The sequence below is a fragment of the Pygocentrus nattereri genome, chromosome 8 (genome assembly GCF_015220715.1).
Source record: "Pygocentrus nattereri isolate fPygNat1 chromosome 8, fPygNat1.pri, whole genome shotgun sequence".
Classification (NCBI taxonomy): domain Eukaryota; kingdom Metazoa; phylum Chordata; class Actinopteri; order Characiformes; family Serrasalmidae; genus Pygocentrus; species Pygocentrus nattereri.
In genome coordinates, this window is record NC_051218.1 from 27,491,759 (window position 1) to 27,509,543 (window position 17,785).

Below are 17,785 nucleotides of genomic sequence, written 5' to 3' on the forward strand. Positions count from 1 at the left end.
GTTACTTTAAAGACCATGCGTGAGGGGACGAACAACAAAAATGTCTTTTTTAGAAAATTCTTGTATATGAAATCTGATGCAGTGTGTAAGAAATAGTTATTAGCAGAAATGGAATATGGTATATAAAACTGTGTGTTGTGTGTATAATCACCTGAAACTATGAATCGTAATCACCTGAAACTATGAATTGTTGTGTTTTCATTAGTTTAGAGTGAGCCCTTCAAGTCTATGTGCATAGATAGTGTGTCCTCTTCCAACAGAGACTGCCATGTTGTCTTGCCATTTTCATCTTTTACAGTAGCTCAGAACAAACAAAACAAACACTCTTCACATTTTGAGAATTTGGTGGCACTATAGGACCGGTTGGAAGGTGTAGAAGGAAGAAAATCAGTGGGTGCTGGCCAAACGTTTTTTGTGTTATGAGAAGGTTGAGAGCCCATATTTTAACATATGGAGAATCACACTTACTATTTACCACAAGGAAAAGCAAGAGGGAATAAGAAAGCAATGAAACTGTTGATGGTAGTTTTGTTGATCATGTGGGAGTCATTTGACACTGAGTACTTTGTTATACCAGTATGCACTATTTCTGAATGGCATTGAGGACAGCATGAATTGAAAATGTCTGCATTAAAAAGAAAAATGTTTATGCAACTACAATCGCTTGCTTATTGTGAGGTGCGGACTTCTTTGCTGTTTTTGAATGTAGTACTTTGGAGAGGCAGTGCATCATTAAGCAGTTAAAAGGATGAGGTGTAGCCCCACGACATTTTACAGTCAACTTATATTCAGTCAACTGAATATTTTCTATGTTCTTCTATAGTAAAAGGAATGAATACTCAAATGGTGACTTAAGTATTTGAAAGCTGGCACTCAAGTGGTGTATATCCCCACTAGTTAAGTGTTGATCATGATAACGGTAACATCATATTACCCACCTCTGATCAGACCTTGGCAAATTGAAATATCATGACTAATATTCATACTGTTTTCAAGAACCCCAATTTTATATTTGTGCTTGTGCTTTCATGCTAGCTTGCCACATTAAGGGGATTCACTGGTGTGTGCAGTGTTATGGGTCCAGGGCTGACTCTGATATGCAAATTATTTAATGACTGTCATGAGCGCTCTCAGCCTTCAACCCTCAAGCCTGGCTTGGGTCAGGTGACCAGGACTCCCTAGGGGGAGGGCAGAGGCAGGTGGCCCCTCTACTGTACACAAGCAGTGCCATGGAGCAGACAGCTGTGCATTTATCAAAGTGCTGCCTGCTTTTGATCTCATTTCAATCAGTCGTGAATGGGGAACAGCCTGCTCGGCTGTCTTGCACTCTCTCTTTCTCTCTCTCTCTCTCTCTCTCTCTCTGTCTCCCTCTCCCTCTCTCTCCCTCCTTCTCTCTCTCTCTCTCTCTCTCTCTCTCTCTCTCTCTCTCGCCTTCTTTCTCCCTCCTTCCCCACACCCGGACCTTAGCCATTGTAGACCTCTGTTTATGGGCAGCATGTGTTGCATAATGAATGTATAATGCACCACTAGAATATATACACTGACTGTAGTGGGCTGCAGTGGAAATGGTGCCCCGCTGGCTAGTGCTATGCGTATGGTCTGTCAAGAAAGCAGTAGATAATCGCACGCTATCTTTACTACTGAATCAGAATTTATGACTAAGCAGTGCTGCCAAAAAGATAAATAGACATGATTTATATCTTGGAAATGGAAGAAACAAAAAAAAAAGAAAATCATGCAAATTATTTAGTGTCAGAAAAATATAGTACACAGTATTCATCAAATTATGGGTGACATTCCAGGCAACAGTACAAGTATTTAGGTAATCTGTTTAGTAATTACAGTTAAACAAAATGTAAACAAGTCAGCATATACCAAGCAAGTTTATAGGCACTTAACTTGACATCAATATGAATGATGTGTGGCTTCAGGGTTTGCTTAGATTGTCCAATTTGAAGTTTGTTTTCTTATTCATTTTTTGTTCAATATGCATAGTTTTTATCTGTTTTGTTGCTTCTACTATTAAATATTCCTTGCTAATTTAAATATTACATTAGACATTGTATAATATAACTAAGTTCAACCTATTTGTGTTCCTACTTATTTACTATACTAAGATTAGTGAGCAATTCAGTGGTAGCTGATCATTTAACAGTGCTTCTTCAATCTTCATTTCTGTTCATTTCTATACACTCACACACACACACATATTTATATATATATATATATATATATATATATATATATATATATAATAGAAATCACTTTAAGCATTATAACCACACTTAAATTAAAGCTCTGCATAGCCTATATAAAGATATTCATAGATGTTGCCAACAACCATGCAGCTCGGTGCTCAGTGCTATGAATAAGTCCTAACTGTTTTATGGCACTTTAACTCAGCTTGTGCTGTTTGTAAAAAATTATGTGAAGTTTTATGATCTTAAAAGAAATGCTAATATTGACTGTAATGTTTTCATGTCAAAGGGGCTCACATATCAAAATGCAACACTTGGAATCTGAACTGCATCAGTTTTTGACTGGTATAGTTGCATGCACTCTTTTTTTTGGCCAAAAAATGTAAATCCCTGAAAAGTATATTATATATTGTTTTTGTAGTTTCTTTTCTAGTACCTTATAAATAGATCCTCTGTTGAGTTTGTGTATTCATTGTATTTTTAAAATTAATTGAATCATAATTTGAAATTTGAGATCGATGCATTGACTTTTCTAATCAATTTTAAGCAGGTAGAAACATTATGAGACACAGTTCTATTGCATGCACATCATTTTGATCTGTTTCCATCCCAGCTGTGCCCACTGTTCGGTCAGCTCTCTTTCCCACTCTGCCATCTTACGTGTGTTTCTGAAGGTGCTTTCCTATGCAAAAGAAAAGGATGCCAGAGAGTATGACCAAGGGGATACCAGCCACCGCCACCATGAAGGACCAGCCATAGTGTGCCTCCAGATGGGCATCAGGGCAGTCCTCCCCTCGCTCCTGTAGGATGTATCGCCTCACATCCACTAGCTCCTTCCACAGAACGAACAGGCCCACCAGCACCAGGAAAAGACATGCTAGGAGACAGACACATGTAGAGTGTCAAGAATAGCCAGGGGCAAAGGGCAGAAATGTTCATATTCTACATTTTTGCCCTTTAAACTACAAGTACTAGGGCAAAAATGCCCTAAAAATAACTACTTATGAATGTAATGAAGTCATAAATCAATGAAGATGAATGTCACTATTACAGTATCTAATAAAACACTTTGCACCTTTCTTCGCATGCTGATCTTGAAAGAACTCACCTCTATATAAAACTGGCTGCTACGATGTACATGAAGCTGCTGCCAACAACATCTTAATGGAAGAGCACCCCCACTAGTTCTTTATTTTTTAGTTGAATAAAATACAAAGCCATGAATCTATGAACTGCTTAATTTTAGAGACATTAAATTCCTAATATTTTTCTGATTAAGTCAAAAGGTGTCCTCATTTGTGTATAGAATGCCACTGAATCTCAATTAAAAAGGTCAAAAGAAGAATCATACAAAGTTATTTCCCACCTCTGATCAGCAGGCGGGCAAACATACTCACAACTCACTTAGTGCAATTAGCTAGACATGCAGCTGGCTCCCTGACTTATATTTCTTGAGATTACCACAACAGCTAGGCTATTGTTTTTATTTACAGAATAACCAAATTAAAATATCTAACATTTTGTACTGGCTAATATTAAATCCATTTGAGATAACTCATGGTTAAAGAAATTAAATATTATATGGACATAATTCATGTTTAAATAGGTCAAAGGCTATGTTCACATTACCAGGCTGAAATAACACAAATACATTTTTATTGCCCTAATGTGAGCTGATCTGATGTTTTCAGAAATGTGTGAGCATGCAAATCCGATATTTTCAAATCAGTCACTTTCGTATGTGGTTCTATATCAAAAACACTTAAAATCATTCAGTATTAACAAGGCAGCAGCACCAATCCTGAAGTTAGTGCCAGTAAATAGTGGACATCATTTAACCCTTTTTTGCCTTTGTTTTACTCTAATAATAAACAGCTGATAATTGTTCCGAGCAAATTATTTCCTGCTGAAGGCCTGTTCTGTGGTTTAGCATGTTGTTTATAATGTGAGGATCATTCATATGTAATTGATGATGTGCGCATGCAGGTCATTTCAGTTTGTTCACATTAATCACAAATTTGAGTGACTTACCTATGTGAATGGGAGCCATTGAGTTAAAACAAAATAAATTGAATTGAGCAATGAAACTTTGATAATTTGAACCTCACCTTACAAATGTGGTCTTAGATCAGATGTGCATCCAGTGGCTATGCGACCTTAATGAGAATGGTCAGATCAGATTTCATGTGTCTTTTTTTTTCACTGCACATGCACCATCATTCATTGGTAACTTGGCAACAGTGCATAACCTGAAGTAGGTCTGTACAATATTGACATAAAATTGAATGCTGTAAAGTTAGATATCACAATAGCAATATAAGAAGTGATCATTATAAAAATAGTGTGTCTGGCTGTAGGAAAGACTTTTTATGACATGACAAGTATAGACTTTTTATTGGATGTGTTAATAATCTAACTAACCTCTCCTTTAAGCAAAAAGCAAAATATAAAAGTATTAAAGCCCAATAAACACTTGTGCAATATAAAAAGAAATACAACCCCAATTCCAATGAAGTTGGGACATTGAGTAAAACATAAATAAAAACAAAATACGATGATTTGCAAATCCTTTACGACTTATATTCAATTCAAATTAAATTATATTCAAATGGATAAACTTTATTGTTTTTTGCAAATATTCACCGATTTTGAATTTGATGCCTGCAACATGTTCCAAAGAAGTTGGGATAGGGGCATGTTTACCACTGGACTGCTGGCAGGCCAGTCTAGTACCCGCACTCTTTTACAAGAAGCCGCGCTGTTGTAACACGTGTAGAATGTGGCTTGGCATTGTCTTGCTTAAAAATGAGCAGGGATGTCCCTGAAAAAGACGTTGCTTGGATGGCAGCATACGTTGCTCCAAAACCTTTATGTACCTTTCATGGTGCCTTCACATATGTGCAAGTTACCCATGCCATGGGCACTAACACACCCCCATACCATCAGAGATGCTGGTTTTTGAACTTTGCACTGATAACAATCCCTGTGTATATGGCTTTCGCTTTGCATGACAGAGTTTTAACTTGCACTTATAGATGGAGCAACGAACTGTGTTCATTGACAATGGTTTTCTGAAGTGTTCCTGAGCCCATGTGGTAATATCCATTACAGAATGATGTCGGTTTTTAATGCAGTGCCGCCTGAGGGATCGAAGGTCTCGGGCATTCAATGTTGGTTTTCTGCCTTGCCACTTACTTGCAGAGATTTCTCCAGATTCTCTGAATCTTTTGATGATATTATGGACTGTAGATGATGAAATCCCTAAATTCCTTGCAATTGTTATGTTGAGAAACATTGTTCTTAAACTGTTGGACTATTTGCTCACGCAGTTGTTCACAAAGTGGTGAACCTCGCTCCATCCTTGCTTGTGAACGACTGAGCCTTTCACGGATGCTGCCTTTATACCTAATCATGACACCTGTTTCCAATTAACCTGTTCACATGTGGAATGTTCCAAACAGGTGTTTTTTGTGCATTCATCAACTGTCTCAGTCTTTTTTTGCCCCAGTTCCAACTCCTTTGGAACGTGTTGCAGGCATCAAATTCAAAATGAGCGAATATTTGTAAAAAACTATAAAGTTTATCCGTTTGATCATTAAATGTCTTGTCTTTGTAGTGTATTCAATTGAATATAGGTTGAAAAAAATTAGCAAATCATCATATTCTGTTTTTATTTATGTTTTATACATGTCCCAACTTCATTGGAATTGGGGTTGTACTAACAGCTATGAACATCAAAACTGCAAGCACATTTTAGCGCACTGTAAGGCTGAGAAAGTCTCATTACCTCAACAGCTTTTTCTATAAATATATAGTTAATTTTCTTTACAGACACACAAGAACAAATAAATAATTTTGTTTAATTTTATTTTGTTTAGTTATTAAATATGTTTGTTGCAACGGTAGCCATTACTGCCTTGCGCATGTAAAACACAATACTGGTTGCGAGAACAATCCAATGTTGGATGCATTTATACTGGCTTGTAGATCAAGATGGAGTAGTTTGTATGCATGTTTCCAAATTGGCTGTTAAGCCTAATGGTTAAATTACTTATCTGCCAAGTAGGCAGGTAAGTAAAAAGGGTTCAATCCTAGTGCAAAGAAGCACTTATTAGGCTTCTAAATGTTTGCTCTGGCAGTGATTTGATGTCTTATTTGAGCAAGTAAGATAATTCAATGTTGTCTTTGAGGCTCTAATGATGTGTTTATTACGGAAATGTGATAATGATAAAAATAACTTATCATACAGACTTAATTTGAAGTTAATACCAGAAAAGCGAAAGCACATCACCTGACCCTTTTGTACATTTATCTCAGTCTAATGAAGACTGAGATAAAAGAATGAGAGCTGTTCGTTTACATTAATGACAAATTTGGGCTTGCTTACACCTGCATTATGCATTTCTAGTGAACATGTTCAGATTTCGCTTGACCGCATGAAAAGCCATGTGTAAATATCACCAGGGCTTTTTGTGAGTGGATTATAATCAGATAACTCTAATCACATTCAGAGGTGGTTACACAAGTGTAAATGGAATGCGTTTTCATTGTGTGTATACAGTTGCATGAGTGGAAATGCGTCTGCTAAGCACTGACTGGCAGGTGACAGAATAAACAATTGAACAAAAAAATCGAGGATATGAAAGGCCAAACCAACAACCTGCTCTCACTCTGGGCCAATGAATGCATCCAGGCCAAGTGTGTCAACTCATATCGTAACGAGAAAAAGAGTAAACAAAAGTAAACTAGATAACGACAATGTTTTAAAGTGTTTTTTACACTTGAAAAATATATTCAGATCTCATATGGTGACTCTGGAGATGCATTTGAAAAGTGTGAAAGCAATCCAGACAGTGTTTGTTTAACCAGATATGTTCTGGATACAAAACATATGTTAATTCATGGTTTTAACAGGATTTTTGTGTGAACCAGATATCAGATCTGAGCAAAAAATCAATTGAGGAGCGAGGCTTGTTGTGTGAAAGTAGCCAAGAAATGGGAAACAGACATTCCATTGTGTGTGTGTGTGTGTTTGTGTATAATTTTAATTGTTTGCTATGGTGTTTTCATGTTCATGTCTTTAAAAGGTTATTATTGCTGTATGTATTTTGGTTAATCTTAAGTTGATCTTTCAACTCTGTAGCTAAAGTGTACTGTCATTTGTTGAATGCTGTGCTGATTGTTTTGAACAGGCTGGTTGTGATGAGTCCAGTTGTTTTCGTCACATTCACCTCATAGACCTGGTTTGTAACTCACACTCACAAAAGTTTAGCAGATTGAAGGCTCTCAACGAGAACTAATAATGCTCAAGTGAATTTTGTGTGTATCATTACAATGGAGGAATACAGCTACAGTTATATGAATAGCATTTGTTTCATTAGCTGGATTATGGATGACTGTAATCTCAAAAGCTGTAGAACTTTCGCATCGGTGACACAGTATGAATAGGCCAAAATAGCAGTGTCCGATATGAGACTGGGCCACTGTGTTAGAGTGAAGAACAACGTGCCTCACCACTCCACCTGGCAAAACCATACCACCTTGCTGGATTTGAAAACCAGTAAAGCATTGGTGGGACTTTGTTTCACAGGAAAAAGCTGTAGTAGTGAAAAAGAGACCAATGTCAAGTGTCTTTTCTTTTGACCAACAATTACAAGCATGCTAATGAATAGGCTGGCTGAGCAAGCTGATGAGTTTGTGCTAATATTAAGAGCGAAAATGTAATTAGCAGGCTGTGCTGTATGGCCAAGGTATATGATGTATCGCTCAAAATGACTAAAATTATAAATTTTTTTCATTTGACCCCTTGCTGCCTGAGGCTCTGTGCTGCTTGCCACATAATGTATACAAAGAAACATCTGTCTGTGATGTTGGTCGTTTTGTATAACCTTGGCAATAATGTGTCACACATAACTTTGTTTTTCAGAAGAATCTCCTTCCTCCTGGCTTCACCCCTGATTTGACTCATTTGATCTATATATCTACTAGATTAAATAAAATAAACACTTTCTGTTGCAGGCCCTTAATTTCTTTGTATTAACCAGGTAGGTGTAGGGTATAAAGTACTAGGTAGTTCTTTTGGGATTCATGGTGGAAGTTTCAAGACTGACTTAACTGTTAATTAACTGGGTAAGTGTACGGCAAACTTTAAAGTACTGTGTAATTATTTTGCATAAGTACCAAGACAGTGTAACTAAATTACACTGAAATACCCAGGTATGTCAGGGTATTAAGCAAGTAAAGGACATAGTAAAATGTCTTTGTATAATTTTTATAAAGTTTGCATATAACTTTATAATTGAATAATTATTTGGAGTAACTTGGTGGTAAGTACAAACGTGCATTATATTTTTTGTCGTTTCATGTATTTTAGCTAGAAAATAAACCAAAGAATCTCTGAATAAATGCTAAAGACCCGGTTAAGCAATAGTAAAAATCATTGCCTTTTTTATAGCTCAGATTCAATTTTAGTTCTAGTTAAAAAATGGTATGTGCTATATATGACTCATGCCTTCAAGTATCTTTGTTCTGTTTTTATAGACCAAATGACAACTTGGAGATTCTTATGATTTACTATATCTGCTATTAGATATTACAGTAAAATGTAGTATATGTTTGTACTTGTACACAGCACCTCAGACTTACCCAGTTATTAGCTACAACCTGTTATTCATTTTAGTGAAATTTAGTTAGACTGTCTTGGAGCTTACTATTATGATAGCCAAAATAATTACATAGTACTAAAGGTAGAATTTTGTACCATGTACTCTGTTAATACTTAGAACTTAAAAAAAAGTTATGAAATGACCTTCTCATGAATTGGTTATAATTAGTTTGAAGAAGAACCTAATAAACATACTGCTTTGCAATGCTGTATGGTATGCAAAAGTTTGGGTGTCCCAAATTACATGTTTTGTTGATTTTCTAAGTGAAAATAAGTTAATACATTCTCTAGAGCAGTGTTTCCCAACACTGGTCCTGGAGGCCCACTGTTCTGCATATTTTAGTGCTTTCTCTGCCTCAACACATACCCTTTAACTCAAGAATGGGCTGCTAATGAGCTGATTAGTTGGATCAGCTGTGTTTGGAGCAGGGAAAACATTAAAAAGTGCAAGCTAGAAGGCCTCCAGGACCAGTGCTCTAGAGAGGACACGCTTCTACCCATTTTAATGCACAGTTACTGTTTATTTGCTTAATTTTACATATTGAAAGAAAATACAACACAATAAAAACATAAAATGCAGTCTATGTGAAAGTTATTGAATGTCTTATATTTGATTTTTATTTGTTTAGATTTTTTATTGTTTTTTCAATATGTTGCAGTTTTTAGGTTTGTTCCCTGTAGAGAATGTGTTCATCAGCAAAACATGCGATTTGACTGGAGTAGTTACATTTTTGCATATGACTCATATGACAGGCAGAGTCCAGTTTCAGCGGCCTGTGTGCAATAACATTCCAAGCACACTGGTGATGGGCAGGGCTATTTCTGTTGGCTGTGGGACACTCACGTAAATGCATGAGGAGAATAAATGTCTAGTGACATGGTGTTGCTACACAAACAAATACAAACACAAGCTAGTATGCTCAGACAGGCAAGGCATGGGCTTTTTTTTTTCCATATTCATACCCAGTTCTTACCTGCTGTGATGAAAAAGGCACCACCCGCCTTGTAGAGTTTGTGGCTGACAAAAGGCACCGCACACACCAGCAGGAATCCACCAGTCATACTAGCAGCAATGGCCAGGATTATAAGCATGGTCCAGAAGCCACGGAACACTAAAGACACACACACATAGACAGCTTGTGTTTTGGTGAAACCTTTAGTTGTAGACATTATATGCTAATAATAAATGTTATTTTGTGTTGCAGTGCTGAAGTGCCACATGTTGTGGATAACAGGGATGCACTATTGGCTCTTCAAGGTAGTGTATTTAATTTGTCTTATGTGATTAATTATGATCGCTTACTTGGTTTGACAGCACTAATTGTGTTTTTCATGTGTACACATGAATCTGAGCATGAAAAGTATGTGATTTTCATAAATTGATCTCGGTTCCTAAATTTCATAACTGCCATCCATAACTGAGTGCAACGATTGCTGCATGTTCTTATGTAATTGTAGCCGTCTTGCTGTCAAAGATGTTATTCAAAGATCTGATTCAAAGATGCTATATAAATTCCATGAAAAAACAAAAACAGCCAAAATACAATGAAAGTAAGCAATTATTGGTGCAAGTTAGAGTGCAGAATTCCAGAGACTCCAACATTAGACGTTTTCCAACATCCTAAACTCTAACAGTTAAAATACCACTCAAACTTCTCATCATCTCATCATTTTTTTCAGAACTTTTTTTGACATTACATATGGCCCTGGACCTAGAAACATTGTGCTAAGCTCATCTTTACTATTACAGAGGTTAATCAAAGTGAGCTTGCTCTGGTCTTGCTGCAATAGTCCTTGTGCTGCAGTGCCATCACAAAAAAATTTCTAAATTACTTCAATTTACATGTTTCTTAATATTCTGCTTGCTGATGAAAATGGCAGCTCAGTGTTTCATTGTTTTAGTCTGTATTTTAAATTCATAGTGGGAACATTTTGCAACCTGAACAGGCAGAGTATTCTATTATATTGCTTCTTTTTTAGGCTACATCACTTGTTTTGCCATAACATTCACGTCAGATTATATAAAATATCTTACCTAGATCAAAGTTAAATGGACAAATCTGAATAGTTGTATGCTTGAAAATGTATTTGATATTATAACTGTTGACAACAAAACTATTTTATACATATTTTATGAATTCCTAATATATATATATATATATATATATATATATATATATGTGTGTGTGTGTGTGTGTGTGTGTGTGTGTGTGTGTGTGTGTGTGTGTGCCATTATGAAGCACATGGGAATATTTTTGCAGCTGTAATTATTTAAATCACACTGTTCCTCATTGTTACTGTTTAGCGATTGCCTTTATATTGCCTTAATTCTCTTGTTAATATGTTTCATGATAAATTCAGTTTTTGTTTGAAGCTGCCTGTCTCATGAACGTGGTAGACTTTTCTTTTTTCTTTTTTTTACTTATAAGTTACTTAATTTCTTTTTAATTTTTTCACAGTTACTTAATTTCTGTGTTCTGAATTCATTTTCTGAAAATTTGTATTCGGTTACAGACCAACTGGTCATTTATAACTGCAGTGCAACACCTTAGAAGATCCAGCATCTGTCAGCAAAGAAACTTATGTACTTTTTTTCTCTGTTTGATACTAAAATGATTTTGGTCTAAACTAAATGATAAACCTCAAAAGTGTGACAAGTTGTAAAGTAGTACTTTTTCACTCTGACCATATAGTGTAGGTGGACTATGTCCATGAGGTCTTAGCACTGAAGGAGAAAAGATGGGCATGTAATGGACCTCACCTGCAGTGGCATCGTAAATCGGATGAGGGACGGGTCCGACCGCAACAGGTAGAGGGAAGAGGTATCCATGAACACAGGCTTTAGATCTTGGCTGGTTCACTGCGATTGGGCCCAGAAACAGTCATGTTTTGAAGGGTCACATGAAAGCAAAGTGCATTTAAGCAGAATTTTGTGCTTAATATCAGTCTCCAACATCCTACTGAAAAATGCACTCTAAAAGGCCAACGTTCAACCACTTCAGCATTCAGTTTCTCAGTGGTGCAGGCTTTGTACTCACTGAACAAAACAGCCCACACTACATGCAACGAAGAGTCGCTCTGGAACAGACAGCGCCAGAAGAAGCCCTCATGATGGAGAGTGAGTGAGGGTAGGCTGGGGTCTGTCACCTCCACTCCCTGGGGAGAAGTGGAAAGGGAGCAAAAGTTATAGCAGTTCATCAGAAACAGGCCAGCTTTTATACATTAATGCTTTTAAAAATGTGTTATTTAAGCCAGCTAGATAAAGTGCATGAAAGGGTGGAAATGTAATGATCCATCTTCCATTCATATTCTCCTCCTCATGTTGACATTGCGTGAGCTCAGCGAGGACCCTTTGACTGTTTGGAATAATATGAAACATCACCTACTGTGCCAGCTTTTCTACAGCCATAAAACTCTTTGAAGTGAACCAGTGCTTTTGAATAAATGGTTGCCTTTTTTTTGGGATAGGTACTGTGGAGTGCTGTCGAATATGGTCGCTGCCAAATGCAGCCTCTTGAGAACAAAAGTGGAAATAATTTGTGGTCTGTGGCCCTTTAAGCATACATATGAAATGATTCTGCACACTCAATGCTGTCATAAAAATGATTGATGGTGCAGGGAACCATATGTGTGTTTGTGTGTGTGTGTGTGTATTTTTGTAGTTTTTTGTAGCTTGAAAGGAGAAGAGATTTGCAGTGCTGCCATGTCTGGATGATGCTGACAAGTTGATGTAGGTACTACTGAATAGTGAATGATGTACTTTGTTTTGAAGAATAGCTGGTATCGGGGTAATGTTCGCAAAAAAAAGTGATGTCTCATTTCAGCGAGGCCCCAAAAATAAACTCAGTAACCGATGTGACTTCCTACGTGAAAGTGACTCAAAAGCAATAGCGAAATCCCTCCAGTCCTTTGTTTAAATGCTCGCTTTTGACACAATCAGGTCACTAATGCCCTTTATGTCTTAAAAGTATGCTTGAAGCTGAACCTAAAGAGTAATACTAATGACTCATCTGTTATATAAAATGAGCTAAGGACATTGTTTTTTTTGTTTGTTTGTTGATTTGTTACAAAAAAGTTTGGGACTATTTGTTTAAAAGTGTTTTAACAAAAATCTGAGCTGGTTAAAATGATGAAGGACTATTATATCATAGAACACAGCAGGTTCTTCCTGTTATATAAAACAATAGATCATTTTCACACTTGTTTGTTAATGTGGAAGTAATAATAGCATTAATTGAGGTAACCTGACCAATCAAAAAAGAGGGTAAAACAGAACCCGAAGAGCCAACACAGGCTGGGCAGTATGACAGTTTAGCTCGCATTTAAGATTAAAAATGCTCAGCTCAAAGATAAATATTCATTTATTAACATATATATGTACCATACTGGTAATTATCAGCAAGGTTTGCTTACTAACCTTAAGAAATAGACACAAGTAGCTTGTTGAGTAGATTAACTTGATGTGTCTCATTGCTGGCTGTAGTGTTGAAGGCTTTTGCAACATTGCTAATGTTCACTTAGGCTGAGATTAAGTGTGGTGGAACAGCGCTACTGTATTGCTGTTTAATTGCAGCAGCTTTCACAGGGAATGCATATAATACACGTGTACTTCCAAACATATTATTCCCAGTGTAATGCATAAAACAGATGCAGGTTTTGGTTGCACATGGTCGTACAAGGTTCAAGTGTTTTTAACTTTTAAAGCCAGCTTTTTGAGTTTTTGGAGGGAACTACCAGACACACTGCCCTATTGTTGGATGCTCTAACACCAGAGGAAGATTTTCCAGAGGCTGAAAAACAGTGATTTTCCATATCTACACTGTTAAACTGTGCAGGCGGAAGTTCGAAAGCGCTACTGTTAAGGCTGGATGTGATGACGCTGTGACTATAAGAAAGATCTATAGATATGGATGCAGTATCTAAACACTATTGAAGCTTCTAAAAATATTCACTCCCCAGTCTGTTCAGTCCATATATGGACACTAAGTTGCAAAAACAACCTTTATTGAATTCATTGGTTTTGTCATGTATATGTTTGCCCATCTTGTAGTTTAGCCCCACCTGTTTAGACCTCAGTTATGAAGAGCATTTCAGCCCAGGCTGCTTTTTGAATGAAGCACAATACAGAACAGCCAGTTTAAACAGAGCTCATTTACATATGTCTTAAAGGCACAGTCACAAAAAAGGGGATAAAGAGGTGTAAGAAAATGATCGTGTAAGAATGAAAAAACAGTTTTGGGTACATAAAACCAACACAAAATGGAGAAAAATAAAATGAAAAATGTAGGATATAGGAAACTGGAATCTTAGTATATCAGTGATGATATGAGTAAGATTTTTCCAAAGAGAATAAAAGCCTGTTTACATCTTGCACATTGAATCCGGATCATATCTGGATAAACTTCGGCTGGATTCTATTTATACTCTTTACCAAAGTGCATCCCAAGTTTGACCAGATGAGATCCAGTTGTACCTTCCTTGCGTAAAAAGTACATCAACACATACATTGTTTCCATTTTAGCTTTGTTTTGTTTTTTCAGTTACAAGATGACAAGTTTGGAGTGGATAGGTTTATCAGCCTAGGGTGCAGGGAGGCTCTTGGTTTTTAGGGATAACTCCAGCTTTGCGTAACCTCCATCTTTCATGTTGTTTATCCTCTCACCAGCAAGTCAGCACTCGGCAGACACATTTCCTCTAACAGAAATGTATGCAGATATCGAAAACTCATTCCATTTACACTGATGTTAAATATCTGGCTCTGACAAACTCTGAACGTGGTATAGGTTTAATCTGATCCGATCATCCGATAACTGAAAATGCATTTTGATGCAAGTGTAAACAGGCTCAAAACGTCACCAACATTTGAAAAAAAGTCACACATGGTAAATGAATAAAGTACAAGTTCACCATTTAATTATGTCCTAACCATGAGTTCTCAGTCAGCTATGCAAAATATCCTGGAAACCATAAAGAACCATAAAAAGCATATAAATGTACCTAGTGAGCAGTCTGTGTAGGCAACATCTTAATGTTAACATGAATCAAAATGTATCATTTAAAATACAGGATGAAACAAGGTATCAGAGAGGGTCTCTGAGCTAGCTGAGCATTTTAATAGGTGAGGTTGGTGATCAATGAGATGTGGGGATGGTAGAAGATGTGGGGATGGTAGAAGACAGAGGTGAAACATGATTTCCCTGCCTGCTGGTGCAAGGTGATATAATCAAAACTCCTAAGACGTTTCAGAGGCAGGGAGAATTTTTATGAAAGATTGCAGGAAAACCTTGGTGTTTTAAATTACATGATTAATTGTGCTTAATAAGAGAGGCATGAAGTGACCATGTAAAAAGGTTAAATTTGGTTGACTTAAGGTTAAAGTCATCACATAAGCATCCTTGAGAATGCTGTTTAAGTTCTGAGACACCAAAAAGGATTATTCTATTCTGTTCTCATATTCTGATCTTCTGTTGTAACAAGCTTGACATTGTAAATAGTTGTTTGAGTATTCATGGGTCTGCATAGAACCATTTTCTTTACTAAAGAAATCTTGAAGAACCATCTTTTTAACTTTTGAAGTGTGAGGTTGTTGTTAAACTAATATTGAATTTTGTGTGCGAAGTGTAGGAATGAAAGGTGATGTTACTTTTATCAGCATCACAAGAAAGTTAAAATGCTGCCCACCCGCTTTAAAAACATAACATGTTGACTTCTTTTTTGGTTAACTGAACAAATGCCAAACATATATAAACATATATAAATACTCAGATGTGCTGGTTTTGCCATTTCAAGTTAACAGACCAGTGAACAGTGTTTTGTTATGTAACTGTATCTGATGTTCGGTGAATTTTAAGTTTGAAATCAACCATATTACCATAACTTTTTAAATGCATTTTTTAACACTTTGATATCTGCATACATTTATTTAAACACAGATAACTACTTTTTATTATGAGTTCAAATCCCACAGCCTCCCATATATAATAATCCAAGTCTGCTGGTGGGAATTAGCAGTAGATCAATGATCAAATTGGTAACAGCACCAAACAGCATCAAAAATGTAAGCAAATTCACATTATAAGATTCAATTTCTCAGATTAAACTGTGTGGTTTACCTAACTGAGATGCATCACCAACAAGATAACAACTTTTGAGTAAACGAGTAAACAAAAAGAAAAAAAAACTTAAAATAATAAACTGATCTGACATTTTTCTGAATTTTTACAGTGTAGGCATCTATTTTTCTGTTTGAGATGAAACAGATTTAGCTGTGCACAGATTCCAGCATGACAGCTGGTCACACTCTGACACGCCTGTGTTAAACAGTTCAGCTGTTTCCATCAAACTCTCTTCACTTAGTTATTCTGCAAATGGAAATTCACCAATAAATCAATCATCAGTCAGACAGAAAATGGATTACCGCTAAACATGTTTGTTGTTTACTGCTGAATTTTTGATGGATAATTTAATTTTGCACATCTCAAAACGCTGGTCCTTGGAAATTTTATTTGTATTAACTGAAGTATTCCTTTGTTTTATTTGTTGTATACCTGTTAAGAACCAGTATTGAACAGAGAGTGAAAGAAAAGAGGGAGAAATGCTTACCACTGAAAAAGACCAAATGTTTAAATATGCTTAATGCCTGGCAACTAAATAGAGAACAGATTGTACAGTGAGATATGCATCTTTAACTGCCTTGGGCTACTTTTAGACAGGAGAGTGGAATGCTTAAATCAAATTTGTTGTTCCTTACTTGATACCAGATCAGGTTGGGAAAACTACTGCTGTCATTAGTTGCTGAAATTGTGTTGATTAAAAACTGTCCATATTAAATTGAAAATATGTGGTTAATACTTTAAAGCAGTAGTCTTCCATATGGGTTCAAATCACTTTAAATTAATATCAAGATGGCATTGTTGTTATGTTAAGTAATTTTGTGCTTTCAATAGACTTTAACTGTTTGCTTTTTAAAAGCTTCCTGCGTGCATACAGCACAACTATAGCTGTATATAAATAACATAAATCTTAGCAGAAAACCCATAAAATCCCAAGTCTGCTTTTCTCAGTGTGGTTTCTAAAGCTCCCAGAGATGGACTGCATGTGTTACCTCGGTGCTGTTGGCCTGCTCCTTAGCACTGACAGTGTGAAGTGTTGTCTCCAGCTGTCCGAGCCCACCACAGTTGTCGCTCGCTAACAGCCAGTAATCCGTGCCGAACGACACCAAGAAGCAGAGCACACCCAAGCCCCCCAGTAAGCCCCCAACCAGGGCGGCCACCCCGGTCTTCATGCTGCAGCCAGCCAAAGCAAGTAGCCTCAAGTGAGGAGGCCAAATACAGTGGCCAAGCCCTGTACTAGGGGGCTCTGGGCACAGGAGGGGGTGAAGGAGGGGTTCAAGAGAGGTGGAATGGGGGGCTGGCTATTTTAGGAGATGGGAGAAGCAGACTAGGCTACACTTTGGTGTGGCTTACTCTAGGTGGGCTGCAAGCATTTCAGACTCAAAGGAGTGTGTGGAGCACTGAATGTCTTGAGTCAAGTTTACATCTGTGAATGTAATTTACAGATTAGACTAGATGTTGCCTTTTTCATCATTATAAGAACAGTATGTTGTAATTTAATGTAATGTTAATTACTTCTCACTTACACCTCTGAAACAAGTAGAAATGACAGATTATAAACCATCAACTGATGCAATGTTTACACTTGTAAGTAGAGTGATTTTATGGTAATTCAAATCTGAATTAAAGTAATTACTGTCATGTTTTGCAGAAAGAAAATATTTCCCCAACAACACTGACATTGAAACAAATGGAAAAACTTAAAAGAGCAAACTTGAACCTCTGTACAGAATGTAATGGAATGTACTTTTAATTTCTGCATAATTATGCAAATGGTATATTAAAGCAACAGCAAAAAATGTTTTAGAGTC

The 17,785-nt window shown here is 36.7% G+C and overlaps 1 protein-coding gene across 1 annotated transcript; it reads right to left on the reverse strand.

Moving 5' to 3' along the window:
* Positions 1-2,699: 2,699 nt before the first annotated feature.
* On the reverse strand, positions 2,700-17,191 carry LOC108430889 (transmembrane protein 182-like). Its single transcript, XM_017703706.1, has 5 exons — positions 16,967-17,191; positions 11,901-12,018; positions 11,624-11,722; positions 9,837-9,974; positions 2,700-3,075 (listed from the first exon to the last, which is right to left on the reverse strand). Exons 1-5 carry the CDS (start codon positions 17,144-17,146, stop codon positions 2,855-2,857), a joined length of 756 nt encoding a protein of 251 aa, XP_017559195.1. The 5' UTR covers positions 17,147-17,191; the 3' UTR covers positions 2,700-2,854.
* Between the last annotated feature and the right edge of the window lie 594 nt (positions 17,192-17,785).